Source organism: Pangasianodon hypophthalmus, chromosome 18, assembly GCF_027358585.1.
Source record: "Pangasianodon hypophthalmus isolate fPanHyp1 chromosome 18, fPanHyp1.pri, whole genome shotgun sequence".
Classification (NCBI taxonomy): Eukaryota; Metazoa; Chordata; class Actinopteri; order Siluriformes; family Pangasiidae; genus Pangasianodon; species Pangasianodon hypophthalmus.
The window spans coordinates 14,635,304-14,654,766 of NC_069727.1; the positions used below are offsets into that span (position 1 = coordinate 14,635,304).

The 19,463-nt window shown below is 40.6% G+C and overlaps 1 protein-coding gene across 1 annotated transcript; it reads left to right on the top strand.

Annotated features, from left to right (window-relative positions):
- Nucleotides 1–2,510: 2,510 nt before the first annotated feature.
- On the top strand, nt 2,511–18,802 carry LOC113531973 (fibulin-1). Its single transcript, XM_034313384.2, has 15 exons — nt 2,511–2,920; nt 5,225–5,339; nt 8,328–8,463; nt 8,576–8,717; nt 9,455–9,523; nt 11,554–11,649; nt 12,201–12,338; nt 12,429–12,566; nt 12,832–12,975; nt 13,876–14,001; nt 14,084–14,209; nt 14,291–14,410; nt 14,615–14,746; nt 14,947–15,070; nt 15,793–18,802. Exons 1-15 carry the CDS (start codon nt 2,848–2,850, stop codon nt 16,172–16,174), a joined length of 2,061 nt encoding a protein of 686 aa, XP_034169275.2. The 5' UTR covers nt 2,511–2,847; the 3' UTR covers nt 16,175–18,802.
- The last annotated feature ends 661 nt before the right edge of the window (nt 18,803–19,463 follow it).

Below are 19,463 nucleotides of genomic sequence, written 5' to 3' on the forward strand. Positions count from 1 at the left end.
GATCTTCGTGTTGTTTTTATCCCAAAGGTGGCATATTCTTTTCATTTACAAGTGAAAACATTAATCCATGATCTTCATCCCTTGCAGGAGAGGTAAATCAAACTGTGGGATGCACCCAGCCCCTAGTGGGGCACTAAGGAATTGCAGGGTGAGATGGAAAATGCAAAATCCTGAAAAATATGCCAGTCATGACGGAAACAAAGAAAGATTGAATAAGCCTACAGCGAACTTTCAAATTTAACACTTTACACATAATTTTAAGGATAATTATAATTGGACAGTGATTTAAATCTCTGTTTATCTGCCTTGCTCTGCTGCAACAGTCAGAAACCATTCATGGATTCAAGAGGGATTTTAGAGAAGCGATTTGTAATAGGATTATCTAGAAACTGTGCTGTAAGTTCCTATACATTTTTAATCAAAAGGTAACGTCTGGACCAAATAGTCGAATTTCAAGGTTTCAAAGGGGTTAAAATTGTTTTCCTACACCGGGGGCGCAGTACGTAGCTTTGCTGCCTGAGCTGTTCAGGTTCAATCCTGAGTTCTAGTTTCTGTTCATGTCCTCCTTGCATCTGTGTGGGTTTCCTCTGGGTTCTCTGGTTTTGTCCCACTCCTGAAAAATATGCCAGTAGGTGTATTGGTGTCTACTTTGCCCTGAGGTGTGAATGTGTGCGCATGGTGGATGGACTGATATTCCATCCAGGGTCTATTCCCTCACACTCTGTTCCTGAGATAGGCTCCGGATCCATCGCCACCCTGAACAGGATAAAGCAGTTACTCGAATTTACTCGTTACTGTTCGTCAGACTTTCATAAAAATTAAAACAATGATCATTATCGGTTAAGTTTAAATTCTCAGGATTTCACAAGAATTTTCTAGAACTCTGAGTTTTAAAGGGTTAAACACTACAACTATTTGTACATTCACAATTATTTACAGTTATCTTGTTCTTTCTGGTAAATTTTAAGAACAGTCATATAGATTAATGTACATTAATAAGGCCTCATCCAGCACACTAACATTTTGGCCACTTTGGTCAAATTCCAAACTGACTCTGTTATGTAGTAAAGGTGTAAAAGAATGATCAAGTCTTCTAAAAGTTAATGCAATCATTGCTTGTAAAGAGGTTTCTGTTTCAGTAGGCGGGGACCTAGGTTCTGAAAATTTAATCAGACCTTTTGAATGGATGACCTGAGTTAGATAAGCTAAAGGTTCTTCTAAGAGAAAAATGGCTGTGCACTGTTGCTCAGATGGAGGCATGCAGTGTTGGGATTTGAGATAGTACCTTTATCTGTGGCATGACTACAGCCAGCCCTAATTCTTTCAAAAACACTCAACTCCTTCTGCTAACCACTAAAGTCATCCAGTCAAGGTAATTCCCCATCCAGATGATGAATGCAGCAATGACTCTAATGTCAGTCATGTTGAACAGTATCATAGGCCATTGGTTGATCTTGCACCTCGTTGTGTGCATTGCTGCGAGATGGTTCAGGTTGTCAACACCACTCTTGGTGGCCTTTTTAATGCTGGATGACTTCAGGCTTGTTTTGCCCACCCCCACCTTTTCGTCATGATGCATGGTAGAAAGTTACAGACTGCCTTTCTTTTAGCTGTCATGTAGGCAACCAAGGCATGTTACTCCTGAATGCCAAAAATGGACATGCTAACCTCTCTGGCAACATTCGGTCTCATGACCTCAGGGACCTCTGGCTTCTTAGATCTCACAGTACCAACATGCATTAGCCCATCATGTACGAGCTTGTCAGCAAGTGAGATGGAGGTGAAGAAGTTACATTTCCACCACTTGCAAGTGATACCACAAGATCTCTTAGCACTCAAGGCCCTCGACCAACTTTCCGCTATTCACCAGGCTGTTTTCTGAGGTATACCTCACCTTTCAGAGGGTAGCTGCTTTCTGCATCTCAATTTCACCAAATCTATATGCTGCTCTTTGCAGGTTTCAATATGAGGTATCATTTTACCTGGCAAAGGTCACTTCTCAGCTAAAGAGGATATTATGTCTGCATGTGAGATATCTGCCTGCTGAAAAGCTGCAATAAATAAATGAAATAAATGCTGTACAGTTTGGCTTGTATTCATTGCTAGAGACAGAACCGACCCTGTGTTCCCTCTCACATTCACACCTGTATCTAATGCTGAAATAAATAAGTAAGTAAGTAAGTAAGTAAATAAATAAAAAAATATAGAGTTCTGTGCAAATTCTTAGGCACATGCAAAGAGATGAAAAGCAAAGATATCTTCAAAAATAATGAATTTAAATGTTTCTACATTAAACACTATAAAGAGCAATAAACAGTAATAAATGAAATAAAGTCAATATTTGATTGACCCTTTCATTTTAAAAATTTGTAGTCTCAGGTACAGTGTGTGCAGTTTTATAAGGAAATGAGCTGTAAGTTGGAGCTGGAGCTGAGCTGGAGTCGCACTTCTTAGTTTTTGCTTAGCAAAACCCTCCAGGCTTCATTTTATTTTTTTGTATGAAAATTTTGTCCTGGAAAACTAATGTTTGGAAATCTAAAATGCTTTTGTACTGACTTGATAATGTAGAAATCAAAAATAAAAACCAATATAAAAAATAGGGTGCATTTGCACAGTACTGTTGCTATATCATTTATTAACTTATTTATTTATTGAAGACAAGTTTCCTGACAAAATCAAGAAATTTAGGAGAGATCATATAGAAGATATTTAAAAAATCAAGCCTGGGGTCTTTTAAAAGACAAATGATTGGACCATCTTTAGGGTGTGGCAGTATAAAAACACCTCCCCGTGACCTTCCAGTCAGCTGGTGTGTTTTCATAGCACGTTTCTGTCTGTACCTGTGGAATGTCTCCTCAGACCATGTTACATCAGCGGATTGCAATATTCTGCGCTTTGTGTGTGGCTCTTTCAGGCCAAGGTAAAGTTAAACCATTGTTTTTTCCATTTACATGTTTTAAATCCTCTCATTACTGTGAAGACTTAGTTTTTATATACGGAACCTTACAAGACAAACCCAAGAGGCTGTCGTCAGGCCATTTTCCTGGGCAGGGTACAGACTTGAGGTGACAAGTTCGAAGTCGTATTCTGCTGCAGCCATTTGGAATGTGGTCTGTTGTCACAGATGACACCAAACCTTAACTACACACCTCTCCGCTTCTCCGCTTCTCTGTCTCTGAATCAGTTCTCAGCAGATGGAGTATTTCCAATCCTTTGCAGAAATAGTACAGTATAATCCTATGACTAGGTAGGTTTTACCTTTCTGTTCACACATGTCAGTGTGGTGACCGTTTGCCAAGGAAGGTCAGGCAAATGAGTAGCAATCAAGGGCTCCTTCTTCTGTGTACAGTTGAGGTCAAAAGTTTACATTCCCCTTTAAGAATCTGTAAAATGTTAATTATTTTACCAAATGCATGTTATTGTTTATTTAGTGCTGACCTGAATAAGATATTTCACATAAAAGATGTTTACATGTAGTCCACAAGAGAAAATAATAGTTGAATTTATAAAAATAGTTATTCATGAGTCCCTTGTTTGTCCTGAACAGTTAAACTGCCTGCTGTTCTTCAGAAAAATCCTTCAGGTCCCACAAATTCTTTGGTTTTCCAGCATTTTTGTGTATTTGAACCCTTTCCAACAATGACTGTATGATTTTGAGATCTATCTTTTCACACTGAGGACAACTGAGGGACTCATATGCAACTATTACAGAAGGTTCAAACGCTCACTGATGCTCCAGAAGGAAAAACCATGTATTAAGAACTTTTGAACAGAATGGAAATATGTACATTTTTCTTATTTTGCCTAAATATCCTATTTTTTCATTTAGTACTGCCCTTCAGAGGCTACAGAAGATAGTTACATGTTTCCCAGAAGACAAAATAAGTTAAATTTACCCTGATCTTCAAATTCAAAAAGTTTTCACCCCCCGGCTCTTAATGCATGGTTTTTCCTCCTGGAGCATCAGTGAGCGTTTGAACCTTCTGTAATAGTTGCATATGAGTCCCTCAGTTGTCCTCAGTGTGAAAAGATGGATCTCAAAATCATACAGTCATTGTTGGAAAGGGTTCAAATACACAAAAATGCTGGAAAACCAAAGAATTTGTGGGACCTGAAGGATTTTTCTGAAGAACAGCAGGCAGTTTAACTGTTCAGGACAAACAAGAAACTCTTGAACAACTATCAGTAAACAAAAAAACACAGCTGTGGATCATTCAGGTAACAACACAGTATTAAGAATCAAGTGGATGTAAACTTTTGAACGGGGTCTTTTTTATAAATTCAACTATTATTTTCTCTTGTGGACTACATGTAAACATCTTTTATGTGAAATATCTTATTCAGGTCAGCACTAAATAAACAATAACACGCATTTTGTATGATCCCTCTTATTTTGGCAAAATAATTAACATTTTGCAGATTCTGAAAGGGGGATGTAAACTTTTGACCTCAGCTGTAGGTCTGTGCATGTTACAGTGTTGGCACAAGAGTACAAACTCCCTGCCATTGTTTGCAGTGCCCAGCCACCAGACTGCGGTCTTGTAGCACTCACAACACTTCGTGAAGCCTTATTGTCCTGATGAATCCCAGATTTCATGTCGGCTCTCTTGCTAGCGGGAATGACGATCTGATTTTCTCATTTGAATAATCTGTTGTGTTCACTGAGCATCCCTTACTCAAGGAGGAATGGTTTTGCAGCATCTGTCATGCTTTTGACGTACTCGCATGTAGCTCAGTACGTGCTGCAGATCTGCTATCTCCAGCCCTGAAATCACAGCTGTTGTCAAGCTCAAACAGCTCTCTGATGAAGGTTTCAACAGATTTGCCCACGTTCTGCACTTCGGACTGGAACTTAGACCACTTGAATATAACTTTCTGTTGTCAGAATAAAATCTTCAAATGTCAAAATAACAATATAGAAAAAAATTAAAGTCACTGTGAAAGATCGCTAAACACTAAATCTAATATAAATATTCTCTAATAACTTTCTTTAATGTTTCTAATGCTTACCCTTTATCCCCGAAACTATTTTTTGTTGAATTTTTGTTGTTATTTTGTTGTACGGTACACTTCACACCAACATTTCATTTTTAACTTGAAATTCTTTCTTTTGTAGATAAACTGTAAAATAAGGAAACAATTCCTTTTCTCACCTACAAGCTATGCAACATGCAAACATTTGCACTTAACTGTATCTATGTAAACTTCATCCTGATTTCTTTAGAGTTTGGCCGTGAGCAGATGTCTTTGGAGACGTGCTGTAAAAGTGGGAGAGTCTATGGTCTGGGCAATCAGCAGTGTGCTTCCCTTCCCCGTATATCCCACTCTTTCATCTGCAGGTAAACACCTGGTCTGGGCCTCCATTACAACTGTTAACACCACAAATGCTATGTTCCTAGGTTTTTCAGGAAAGCAATGATTTCTGCATAGTTTTAAACAGCTGGCTGAGCCTCACTCACTCTCCCACTCGCTCTCCCTCTCACTCACTCACTCACTCACTCTCCCTCACTCACTCTCTCACTCTCCCACTCGCTCTCCCTCTCACTCACTCACTCACTCACTCTCCCACTCACTCATTCACTCACTCACTCTTTCACTCGCTCTCCCTCTCACTCACTCTCCCACTCGCTCTCCCTCTCACTCACTCACTCACTCTCCCTCTCACTCACTCACTCTCTCACTCTCCCACTCGCTCTCCCTCTCACTCACTCACTCACTCTCCCACTCGCTCTCCCTCTCACTCACTCACTCACTCTCCCTCTCACTCACTCACTCTCTCACTCTCCCACTCGCTCTCCCTCTCACTCACTCACTCTCCCACTCGCTCTCCCTCTCACTCACTCACTCACTCTCCCACTCACTCATTCACTCACTCACTCTTTCACTCGCTCTCCCTCTCACTCACTCTCCCACTCGCTCTCCCTCTCACTCACTCACTCACTCTCCCTCTCACTCACTCACTCTCTCACTCTCCCACTCGCTCTCCCTCTCACTCACTCACTCACTCTCCCACTCGCTCTCCCTCTCACTCACTCACTCACTCTCCCTCTCACTCACTCACTCTCTCACTCTCCCACTCGCTCTCCCTCTCACTCACTCACTCACTCTCCCACTCACTCTCCCTCTCACTCACTCACTCTCTCACTCTCCCACTCGCTCTCCCTCTCACTCACTCACTCACTCTCCCACTCGCTCTCCCTCTCACTCACTCACTCACTCACTCTTTCACTCGCTCTCCCTCTCACTCACTCACTCACTCTCCCTCTCACTCACTCACTCTCTCACTCTCCCACTCGCTCTCCCTCTCACTCACTCACTCACTCTCCCACTCGCTCTCCCTCTCACTCACTCACTCACTCACTCTTTCACTCGCTCTCCCTCTCACTCACTCACTCACTCACTCACTCACTCATTTATTCACTCACTCACTCTCCTACTCACTCCCTCACTCACTCCCTCACTCTCCCACTCACTCTCCCACTCATTTATTCACTCACTCACTGTCCCACTCATTCATTTACTCACTCTCCCTCTCACTCACTCACTCACTCACTCATTTATTCACTCACTCACTCTCCTACTCACTCCCTCACTCACTCCCTCACTCTCCCACTCACTCTCCCACTCATTTATTCACTCACTCACTGTCCCACTCATTCATTTACTCACTCTCCCACTCACTCACTCTCTCACTCCCTCACTCACTCTCCCACTCACTCATGCACCCACTCACGCACTCACTCTCCCACTCACTTATTCACTCACGCACTCACTCTCCCACTCACTTATTCACTCACGCACTCACTCTCCCAATCATTCACTTACTCACTCTCCCACTCACTTATTCACTCACGCACTCACTCTCACAATCATTCACTTACTCACTCTCCCACTCACTTATTCACTCACGCACTCACTCTCCCAATCATTCACTTACTCACTCTCCCACTCATTTATTCACTCCCTCACTGTCCCCCTCATTCATTTACTCACTCTCCCACTCACTCACTCACTCACTCACTCTCCTACTCACTCCCCCACTCACTCCCTCACTCACTCACTCGCTCACTCTCCTACTCACTCCCCCACTCACTCACTCACTCACTCACTCTCCCACTCACTCACTCACTCACTCTCCTACTCACTCCCCCACTCACTCCCTCACTCACTCACTCACTCACTCACTCGCTCACTCTCCTACTCACTCCCCCACTCACTCACTCACTCACTCTCCCACTCATTTATTCACTCACTCACTGTCCCACTCATTCATTTACTCACTTTCCCACTCACTCACTCCTTCACTCACTCTCCTACTCACTCTCTCACTCACTCTCCCAATCACTCACCCTCTCACTCACTCTGCCACTCCCTCACTCACTCTCCTACTCACTCTCCCAATCACTCACCCTCTCACTCACTCTGCCACTCACACACTCTCCTACTCACTCACTCCCACTCCCACTCACTCATGCACCCACTCACGCACTCACTCTCCCAATCATTCACTCACTCACTCTCCCACTCACTTATTCACTCACGCACTCACTCTCCCAATCATTCACTCACTCAATCTCCCACTCACTTATTCACTCACTCACTCAATCTCCCACTCACTCACTTTCCCACTCACACACACCCTCCTAATCACACACACACCCTCCCACTCACTCAATCACCCTCCCCTTTACTTACTCACCCTCCCATTCCTTCACACACTCTCCCTGCCGCTGACTCATTCACACACTCACCCTCCCACACACACACCCTCCCACTCAGTCTCCATTGTCAGCTGTTTGTAACAGGCAGAAGTAAAGCTCCGCTTCATGTCAGGCTGCATCAAACCACCCTGTAACTGATTATTTTTCTATAACAGCATGCCACATGTTATATTTTATTCCTTACTCATTCATAGCAATAACTCATACTAGTACCATTTTATAGTACCAGCTCTGCCAGGTGAAAATAGCTTAATATTATAAACAAATGCCTTTAAATATATGAGACATTTTTATACTCCGAAATAGTATTTAATCTTTATGTGTCAATAGTCTTAATATAACAGAATTGTCAGAAAGAATATTATAAAAGAATATTGTAATTATAATAATTGTCTATAAGCAGAGGTGATCTTTTTTGCAGAGAGGTAAGTGTGGATTTAAAAACATTTGATCCTAAAGGCTCCATGTTTAACTGAACTGTAATCTGTGCTTTTACACCGTTGCCATCTTCTCTGCACTCTGCAGAGTCTTGTAATTGTCTTACAGGGTATTACAGAAATTTGTAATTATATAAAAACACTTCATATCTTCTCTGTTCTGAGCTAGGATGGCTCAGAAGCAATGCTGTCAAGCTGCACTGGAAGAAAGTCTCTGTACCAATGGCAGGACCAGTGCCAAAAGGAATGGAGTGTGTGACTTCTCCTTTTTTGAGACAGATCCCTATAAAGCCAACACTGCCATGGTGTGTGCCTATTTCCTTTACAGGGTTTAACATGCTAGTAATATTTAAGGCTTCTTTATAAACTACATAAAGTGTCTTTCCTCTGTGCCATGTCTCTCTCCTCCTGCTCCAGATGTGCTGTGAGTGCTGTGTGCTTGGGCTGCTGGCTCAGAGAGACAATCGTACTTGCGAGCTGCAGATTCCTGTCACTGTTCACTGCAGGAACGTGGCACGGGCCTGTTGCATGGAGAAAGAGCATGGCTTAGTCCACCAAGGTAACAGAGTACACGAGTGAATGCATATTCTTTTTCATCATGATCTATGCATGGGAGATACTGAGACAAAAATAATTTCCTTAAATGAATCTACATGAACTGATGAACATTTTCAAGATTATGCAACACACAAGCACATCCTGTCACCTTTATTTTCTACTACTAGATATTTCAAAATGACCTACACTACAGACCCATACGTTTAGCAGCAACAAAACTTTTTCCAGGGATAACAGGCAGAAATATGACCAAGATTCTTATGCCTTTTGGAGAAGGTGGAAATATATAGAATACTTGCTCAGTCATAGAAAAGTGAGAAACTGCTCAGGAAACATATGTTAGGCTTGACATCTTAAGCCATTGATATTGCATATATATATTTTTTTTTTCGTCCACTGACTCACCTGAAATACAAATCAAACTGTTTATCACCTACGAGAGTCAGTTTAGGTCAACGTTTCAATACTATGGACCTGGAATGTAACTGACTGATGACCTGAAAGCTTTCACCAGTAATACACATGTATTTACAATCACTCAGTCATGTGTGCCTATTAATAATCAGTACTTATGCTTTAGTGGCATTTAGAAAAACCAGCATGCCTTTAATATTCATTTTAACATTTTATATGCTACACATGCAAGATTGTAAAGAACTCATTCAGATAATCTGTGTTGTGCTCATTCTAAGTCAGCTCTGTATGATCTAATGCAGCTGTATTTTTCCTCTCACACAGTGTCACCTTTGCTGAGTAACACCAGTACTGGTAAGGGAGGTAATACCCAGGGCACTGACTTATGTGCAGGTAAGGATTAATCTCTTATGATAACCTAAATCCTTTGGGTTTTATGTTATGGAGAATAACACACTATAAGGCAGGGGTCGTCAACGGGTGGGCCAAGGTCCAAATGTGGACTAGTAAAATATTTCATCGGAGCAAACTAAGAGCTTGGAAAACTACTATAGCAGAGCCAATCGTATACAGTATGTACGGCTGCCAGTGGAACTGGTTCCCTTGTATGTATTGATGATGTGTCGGCTAACAAAAAGTTTAAAGTGTGAGAAGTGTATAGGGCTATAATTTCTGCTCAGGTTCAGCCAAATGCTTCAAAACTCATTGGACACCGCTTCATGCTGCAGATGGACAATGACTTGAAGCATACTTCAAAAGCAATCCAAGACTTTTTTTGAGGCAAAGAAGTGGAATGCAATGACCAAGTCAGTGACCTGACCTGAATCCAATTGAGCATACATTTCACTTCCTGAAGGCAAAACCAAAGGTAAAATGGCCCAAGAGCTAGCAGTAAAGGCCTGGCAGAGCATCACCAGGGAAGAAACCCACCAGCTGGTGATGTCTTTGGGATCCCAGATGTCTGTTGGTCCCAGACTCACAGCTTTTGCTCTGTCGAGTTTAAGCGCACTCACAGCGGCGTGTGTGTATGTGCGTGCGTTCGTGTGTGTTTTGCAAGTTCCGCCATTTACAGTCAGGTCCATATGTATTTGGACAGTAACACAATTTTTGTAATTTTGCCTCTGTACACCACCACAATGGATTGGAAATGAAGCAATCAAGATGTGATAGAAGTGTAGACTTTCAGCTTTAATTCAAGGCTTTTAGCAAAAATATTGTATTAACTAGTTTAGGAATTGCAGCCATTTTTTTTAGAGTCCCTCCATTTACAGGCTCAAAAATAATTGGACAATTGAATGATAAGCAGTTTCATGGCCAGGTGTGCCCTGTTTCCTCATTATTTCATGACAAATTAAGGCAATAAAACATCTGGATTTCAAGCATTGAATTTGCATTTGCGGTACAAAGAGGTGTCGATGCAAGTGAAGGAGGCCATCATTAGGCTGAAAAAAATCAACAGTTTGGTACATTCTTAAAAAAGAAGGAATCCACTGGCGAGCTCAGAAACACCAAAAGTCCTGGAAGAACACAGAAGACAACAAAAGTAGATGAATGTTGAATTCTTTCCGTGGTGAAGAAAAACCACAACACCTAGCCAAGTAAAAACACTCTGGACGAGGTAGGTGTATCGCTGTCAAAGTCTACAGTCAAGAGACGCATTCATGACTGTAAATACTGTATATCACTCTCTCTCTCTCTCTTGCTGGTTACGGGAGTCACTGAAAGCACAAAGAGACAAATAAGTACACAGGCGGTAATAAGACACAGGTGAGAATCATCACACGTTACCAGCCTCCTCTCCATCCACAGCTGACGCTCGAATCCACTCCTGCTGCCACACTCCCTTTTTTACTTTTTATGGATAACAAGATTTTAAAATGTTAAAACTTTACTTCTGAGTTAGATATTTGCAAAAGAGATTAATATTTCAGTTCAGGAAAACAGGTCTTCAGAACTATATATTATATAGCATGCTATAAAATATATAGTTCTGAAGCACTCAATATTGATCCTGGTATATTAATACTATAGACTTGTGTGTTGGGGCCAAGTGTGGAAAAAACCAGTCTTAACTATGGATTGTTATGCAGTCTATTTAGTTTATTAACACCCCTCAATGATTTCCTGCATGTTATATTACATGTGGTTCTAAGCTATATGGTTCCTAGTCTCTGGGATTTAGTTGTTGCCGTTTTTACTTACTTGTTATCAGACCACTGTCTGTCATACTGACCACCTGAATTAACATGCACACACTCGTTCTGCACTTCACTCTAGCAATTACATGCTCACATGACACTTGCTTCACTTGTTGGTGGTATAGAGATATATTGTTTGAGAAATATAATTTGAGAAAACAGTTGTATTCATTTTTCATAACTGATGAAGTGAAAACTTATCCTTTGACACTGTGTTTAACATAGAAGGGGTAACAAGATGCTCTCAGCTTTGTGTGGGTAATGGCTCTTGTGTCTGCCTGAGAGGTTTCCACCTTAAATCCGACGGCTACAGCTGTGAGGGTAAGTTTAGTACCTTACTTCCAATTTGCACCCATTTACTTTCATATTTCCACTGCAGATGAACCAATATTAAAAATTCTTTTTCAGATGTGATTTTTTTTCTGTTTCAGTTTTTCTAATAAGCATGCAAAAGTATGTTCAATGTCTCAATTGCACAGTTTTATAAGATTGCAATTTTGCCCAAGGACATGCAATTTTGCCCAAGGACATGCAATCAATCTTAGAAAAAAAATGTGTTTCAGAGATGAACCAATCTGTGCAGTATATTAATTATTAATTAATTAGAGCGCTGTAGATTATCAGTAGATTGAAATAAAAAAGTTCTTGAATCTTGACTACAGAACCAGAAATCGTATTCAGCTTCAATGCATGTGTATTGTTATACTTGTAATGATAATTTCTATTATTTTAAAATAATGTTACAAGTGTAATAATATAAAATCTAGTGAGTTGGCTTGGGTCAGTATGACATCCATTGCTTAATAATTAGCATAACAGTGGTATTTCTCTTAAGCCAGAAAAGATCATTTGTTTTTCCCTTTTGCTGTCAGATTATAATGAGTGTCTGTCAGGGGCTCACACCTGCAGGCCAGGTGAAAGATGCATCAACACCGAGGGCTCGTACCGCTGTCAGAGAGAAACCAGCTGTGGCACAGGATATGAGCTGACTAACACCAACATCTGCCAAGGTTACCCCCTGTCCCATGTTAATCCTTATTATTCTTAATGCTAATGTGATTTGGTGCACTCAGTTCTCAGTTATGTTTCATTTCCATTAGATATTGATGAGTGTCTGGTAGGAACACATAACTGTGGACGTGAATTCACGTGTCAGAACACTGTTGGGTCATTTCGCTGCCATCCACGACATCAGTGTGGGCTTGGCTTCATCCAGGATGCCGTCGGAAACTGCATTGGTTAGATACTTGTCCATATCAAACATTATATACATATAATAATAATAATAATAATAATAATAATAATAATGGTAGGAACAGAGAGACTTTCCCATAACATATATACACACATGTGGTGTGTATATATAATGTTATATAGTAAATATCATTATATAATTAAATATTATCATATAATTTATATCTTTCATTATATAAAAATATACAATTCGGTATATTCAGTTCTATTTAGAGTCAGCAGTCATTCAGTGCTTGCTCTCTTTCTCAGACATAAATGAATGCGTACATGAGAAGAGCCCATGCCAACCTGGTCACACGTGTGTTAACACAGTGGGCTCCTACATGTGCCAGAGGTTCTCAGTGACCTGTGGACGTGGATATCACCTAAACGAAGAGGGCACACACTGCATGGGTAAGGAAATTTGTGTTAGTAATTCCTATTCATTGTTCTGTTTAAACCCGTCTTTTTGGTCTTTGTGCAAAGTGATAAAGTTTACTGGTTCACTGGTCAGAATTAAAGGTACATTTCTCTTTCAGTGTCACATACTGAAGATTTAAAAAATGTAACAATACTAAAAAATATTTTACAATCTGAGACATGACAGATTTCTTCAGGTTTCTCTATTGATCATGAAAGATTGATTTAGTGCCTGTCATATTTCTTCTATCTCTTTTTTACACCCTGTGCATGCAAATGAGGTGTGATCTCAGAGGACAGGTGTTTCTGTTACTGTGGATGGTGTGTGTGTGTGTGTGTAATATATATATATATATATATATATATATATATATGTGTCTGTGTGTGTGTGTGTGTGTGTGTGTGTGTGTGTGTGTGTATGGTTTAACACGAGTTCATCATGAGTGGGAGAGACGACTCCCTGGGTGTCTGAATTGCAAGTGCAGTGAAATCGATGACGCACCTTCCTCTTCCTCCTTAGCCTTATGGATTCAGCACTATTCCAGCTGGGAGAGAAATTTCCAGGCCATAAAAATAGGAACAGAAGCCAGAAATACAGAAACTAGTCACTCATGCTTCAGTGGCTAATTTCACCCGGATACTGTAGACTTGTACCTTCTAAGAACTGCTGCTGTAATTATAAAGTGTCCTGTGCTCAACCCAGGACTTGTAGACAATACGCTCATACTGAATTTGCTTCCTTGTGTCGTATCAGGGAGTGTGTTCTTGGCACCATTCTTGACATAATATTCACAAAAATGGTTTTATTTAACAGGACATCTATTACTAAGAACATGAATGTCAAATGAAATGTTCCTAAAAGGCCAATCAGTGCCTTTCTCACATTTCTGCCAGATGTAGATGAGTGCAGCACACCACACAATGCCTGTCAGGGCCATGACTGTGTGAACCTTCTGGGCTCCTTCCGCTGCGACTGTCGTTCTGGATTTACGTTTAATAGCATCAGCAAAAGCTGTGAGGGTAAGACCAGCTTTTCCTCCATGGCCTTATATATGGTGTAAATATCTACATAGACTAAATTATTTTTACGTATTCCTCTTAGACAACGATGAATGCAGAAGCTATCCTGGGCGCTTGTGTGCTCATAAATGTGACAACACTCCCGGATCGTACCGGTGCAGCTGTCATCCCGGGTTCCAGCTGGCCAGTGATGGCAAGAGCTGTGAAGGTGGGTCTGTAATTAACCAGCGTAGGTGCTGTTGGTAGAATTCACAGCATTGCTGTGCACTGAATTTGATCTCTCCTTTAGATGTGAATGAATGCGAGAACAGCCCATGCAGCCAGGAGTGTGCCAATGTCTACGGCTCCTACCAGTGTTACTGTCACCGTGGCTACCAGCTCAACAACATAGACAGACATACATGTGAAGGTAAAAAGTTTCAGGAATGTTACTTAGAAATTCATGTGTGACTCAAAAAATGGTTAATTAGTATGCAATTAAAGAAGCAATTAGTAATTTTAGAGCCGTCTGCTGCCTGTGGGTGACTGACATGTATGGATAAAGTATCTTTGAAATGTAATTATTATAAAAAATACAATTTCTTTCCAAATTCTTTCAATTATTCTTTTCTAGATATTGATGAATGTGCCTTGACTTCTGGGGGCAAAGTTTGCTCGTATCATTGTTTGAACACACCTGGTAGCTACGAATGCACCTGCCCTCCAACAGGCTACTCGCTCTCCCCCAGTGGACGCACCTGCCTGGGTAAAGTTTTTTAAAAATCATATGGTGCCTCTCATTATTGTATTATACAGTGAATGGATATGTTTTCCTATGCATATGTTATATATCATTCTGCAAGAGAGCAGATTAAAGACAGATCTATAGCAACCAATAAGTTCAGAATTATGAAGGTGTGTAATTGGAAATGATGTAATGATGGGATGGCAATAACTTGTGTGCAGATGTCGATGAGTGTGCAACAGGAACACACAACTGTTCTGCCGCACAGAGCTGCTTCAATATCTTGGGCGGATTTCGCTGCCTGTCATTTGAGTGTCCACCCAAATACCGGCGTGCAGCAGAGAGGTGAGTATCTTACACTTCTATTGTAAGAGTCAGTAAGGAAGGTTCAGATCAGTGAGAAAATCAAACAAACAAAAAACTAATACTGTGTTTAATTTCGCAGCTGAAGATATGGTATTAATAACCAAAGTCACAGATTTGGTATATTACTAAAAGAATAGATTTATGTGGAGGATTTTCACTGCTTTTCACCTGGTAGATTTTTGCTTAAAGAAAAGAATTTTTTTCTGAATAACTTCCCTTAGGCGAGTTTTCAGCACAAAATTTCTGTGCAGAATTGCATTTCTAAAAACAGCATATCTAAAATAACATCATATGAATGGCTTGATTAAAAATAAGCATCTTAATGTAAACATCCTCCAGCTGTCCATTTTCCACCATCTCTCCAACTGATGTGCTCTGCAGCCAATCAGCAACAAGCATATGATATTCAATAAGAACCTTTTCCAATTGAGTTAATGTTGATGTGTTTCAATTTTGGTTTTGCTGTTGCTTTTACTAATTTTCTGTTTTTCATAATTTGCTGTTGTGTTTTCTGTTTTATTGTTGGGTTTTCTGATTTGCTGTTGAGTTTTTGGTTAGTTAGTGTGTTTTGCACTTAGGCACCACCATACAGAGTTTGTTGACATATCTCACAGTTATTTTTGTCGTTAACTGGTATTTATACCTCATTTTGTGCCGTTTGTCATTTTATTTTCATGCTACTTCCTGTGCTACCTTTCCAGTCGCTGTGAGCGCTTGCCTTGTGAGCAGAATAGTGAGTGCCAGTCCCTGCCCCTGACAATCTCCTTCTACAATCTCACATTTCCCACCAACATCCCCATACCTGCTGCCGTTTTCCGCATGGGGCCGTCCAGATCTGTACCTGGGGACGACATCCAGCTCTTTATCGCGGATGGTGATGCAGAAGGATTCTTCAGCATCCAGAAAACAGCCCATGGTGCGGTGGTGTCTGTGCAGAGACCACTGCCAGAACCCCGGGACTTCCTGCTCACTGTGGAAATCAGACTGATTCGATACGGCATCATAAGCATTTTCGTGGCTAAGATTGCTGTGTTTGTTGTTAATGACCAGCCCATTGTGCCCAACAGCTGGCCAAAACCTTGACGCTGCTTCAGCTATAGCGTCTTATTCTTTTTAGTATTATCGCACAAGAGTAGCAATGGGAGTTAGTGTCAGCCTTCATTTGTATTATAAAGTCACAGATTTTAATGTAAGCATGGTTCTACAACAGTTTCCTTCCGGAGCATGTGGAATTTTCCTCTGTGCTCGTTTCCTAGCTGGCTAATAATTGCAAGTCATCTCCTAGTAATCATGACCTCACAAGTGTTGCCTTTATAAAGTCCATGGTAAATCACATGAATCCTTTGGCCTTTCTCATCAACACAAGTGACCTGGAGGTCCTTCATTTTATGTAGGTGGATGAGTTCCCTGTCACTGTTTCCCAAATGTCCACATTCTAGTGTTGCCTCGAATCTGGCCATAGCATCACTGCATTCGAGAAGGAACTTTTATTTTCTTTAGTTCCTTTACAAGGTGGGCTAAGATGTTTTTAAACAGCTTATTAATAAGCTGCACCACCACACATGGCATTTTTGCATTCCAGTCCCAATGCCTGCTAACTGATAGCCCGTATCATTTGCTGACTCACCTGACCATACTGATGCCCAACGAAAATGCTTTATATATTTTGTTGGTTCATATTATTTGCACAAACTGCCTAGCACCAAGTCCAGGCCCCACTGTGGGACACTGCTTTGCATAGGGACAGGAGACATTCCACACCTTTAAGAAATGTCTGTACTAGTCAGGAGTTGGCCAGTTGTGTGCAAACACATCCTGGCCCAAAACCATAGGTGTTCCAAATTACCTGAAATTAACTCTATGTAAATTCCTCAATCTCTGTACACCAGATTGCTGTACATCCACTCCTTGGTTGTAATGGCCTGAATGAAAGTAGGCAGTCCTCTAAGACAGAATGTGTGTATCCGCTCATTTCTAGAGCTTGCTTGCCAAATTCTACACTGTGTGTCTTCTTGTAACACAGTGAGGTCACCGGTCTGATTTCAGCCCTGTCCTCCTTAGCTACTTCAGCCATTATATGTGCGCATATCAAAGATTTCCTGCATTCTCAAACACATATAAAAGCTCCTTCATAAAACAGGTGCACTGTGGAATAACCACTTTCTCGGCTTATATACCACAAAATTGGTCAGGCATTTGAGCTGTTGCATTAGGTTAAAAATCAAGCTTTGTTTTGCCCTGGTGGCCTTGATACCAGCTTGTAGTACATTAACTACTGCTGTGCCACATTCTGGGGTTACACTCTGACCATCAGAATGTTCCATTGATGGGCTAACAAGCACTCTCCAAGGTTGGCCTCAAACTTAGAGAATGAGATGCGGCCACTGAAAGTGCGTCAGTATCTGTCTCTACATACGAGCCAGCTGTGCTGCATTTCATTGCCACTAAAAGCTCTTGCCCATGCCCACTGCCATCACCTCTATTCTGCATTCTAATGCCACTAAGGGTCCTCATTCTTTCCTCTCCATGGGACTGAGCAGCTAAACACTTTGTCGGCTGCTGTTTTTCCTTTGTTTGGACCACAGAGTCTGTGGGCTTTTCAGTCACATTGGTTGCCCACTTCACTCTTCACTGAACTCCTGCAGCATGGGAGAGGTTGCTCAATAGGCAACAGTTCTTCCATAGCCTAAGCACATTTCCCACCTCAGAATTGGCATTATTAATCTGCTTTTGCAGCACCACAATGCTACACGCCAACACAAACAACAGGCCACGTCTGCTTTCTGAGTCAGTGGCAAATATAGACAAATCAATACTAAATTGCCATCATCCAAGGTGCACCTCAATGCACTCTTCTTGATTGCGCAGGTTTTACATAACAAATTTATGCAATCTTTTGGCCAAACTATATTTGAGCACTTCTTAGCTTCCTTGGTCAATTTCTTCAGCTCTTCAACAAAGAAGCCTGGGAAAGTGGTTGAGCGTGATTTTAGTGGGAGCCTTTTATATAGACTATATATCAAAAGTCATGGTCACAAGACACCCTTGCTGTTAGAACTTGACTAGGAAATGAGCACACAGGAAACTCCACTAGTTCCAGATGGAAACCTTACAGGCCAGAACATAAGGAAGTAGAGCCACACATTTATGCTGATAAGACTACACTTAAACACTTGAGTATCCACACACTTGAGCCAAACACATTTTAATCTGCACAATGATTTTACTAAGCTACAGCATCTTTTACAGATATCTGGTATTTATTATATTTGGTAAATGCAATCACAATTTGAAGCTTATATTTATTATTTCAGTGACTGTATCATATTTATACTGCATATGCACTGACTTAATAGGCCTTCTGTAAAAGTATCCAAAGCTAACATCATGACTTGACTATATCATCATTTTATGAATACATTTTGCTAACATCACTTTACATGATTGTTCAGTATTTCCTACAAGAAATGGGACCAAAAGCTGTTTCCTGGTTGTTTTTGACACTTTCAAGTTCAAAAGCACATTTCATTCTCTGATGGAAAAAAACTCTGCAGCTTAATCTAATAAAAGTGGGAACATTTTGTGTAAATTGATAAATGGAGCATTAGTAAGGTGTAGATTTCACAATTGAAAAATTGTCAGTGTAACAATTGTAACAATTGATTTTTTTTCATATCATGGATTATTTAATTACTTAATATTTACTCCACAGACTCGATGTTAATGTCTCATTATTTTCCGTTATCAACATATCAACAAAAAAGATACACCAACAACCAGTTTTTTATTCATGTCTTCTGATTTTCTGAAAATATTGACACTTTAGAAAAACACAGCAACATTTAAAGGGCTGAAGTTTAAATGAAATGAAGGCTTTAGACCAGTTTGGCTGCTTGTTTTTCAGGGTGTTGGAGGAGAGAGGTCATTAAAAGAACTCTTAATACCAGGAGCATTATCAGGTTCAGAAAAATATGAAAACCCCAGTGTCTAGTCTCTAGTCTACTGACATTATCAACATGCCCCTGGTTTGGTAAAGCAGGTATAACATGCATGTGATGTAAAGACAAACGGTGGTACACAGAACAGAGCAGCACTGGGGTGTAATGAAGCAACACTGATTGTTGAATATAATGAAGGTAGCACACTGAAGAAGTTTATCATATCAAAGTATGAGCTTATGTCACACTAGGCATAGATTTTACACTTCCTTAATGATGATTCCAGCCATGTCCCCTTAAGTTCAGGTTTCTGTTTTGGTTTTCAGTTGTCCATTTTAAGGAGGTTGATTTAGAAAAATAATATTAGGAAAGCATAAAAGCTATTGGCCACACATCAACAGCGAATTGATACCCACTTCATTAAATCAGATTAG

Bases quoted from the DNA above. Each gene is read 5' to 3' on its own strand.
- LOC113531973 (XM_034313384.2), top strand. From the start codon at position 2,848: ATGTCTCCTCAGACCATGTTACATCAGCGGATTGCAATATTCTGCGCT. The intron at 11,650-12,200 runs GTAAGTTTAGTA...TTTTGCTGTCAG, and splicing joins CGACGGCTACAGCTGTGAGG to ATTATAATGAGTGTCTGTCA. The intron at 14,002-14,083 runs GTAAGACCAGCT...TATTCCTCTTAG, and splicing joins CATCAGCAAAAGCTGTGAGG to ACAACGATGAATGCAGAAGC.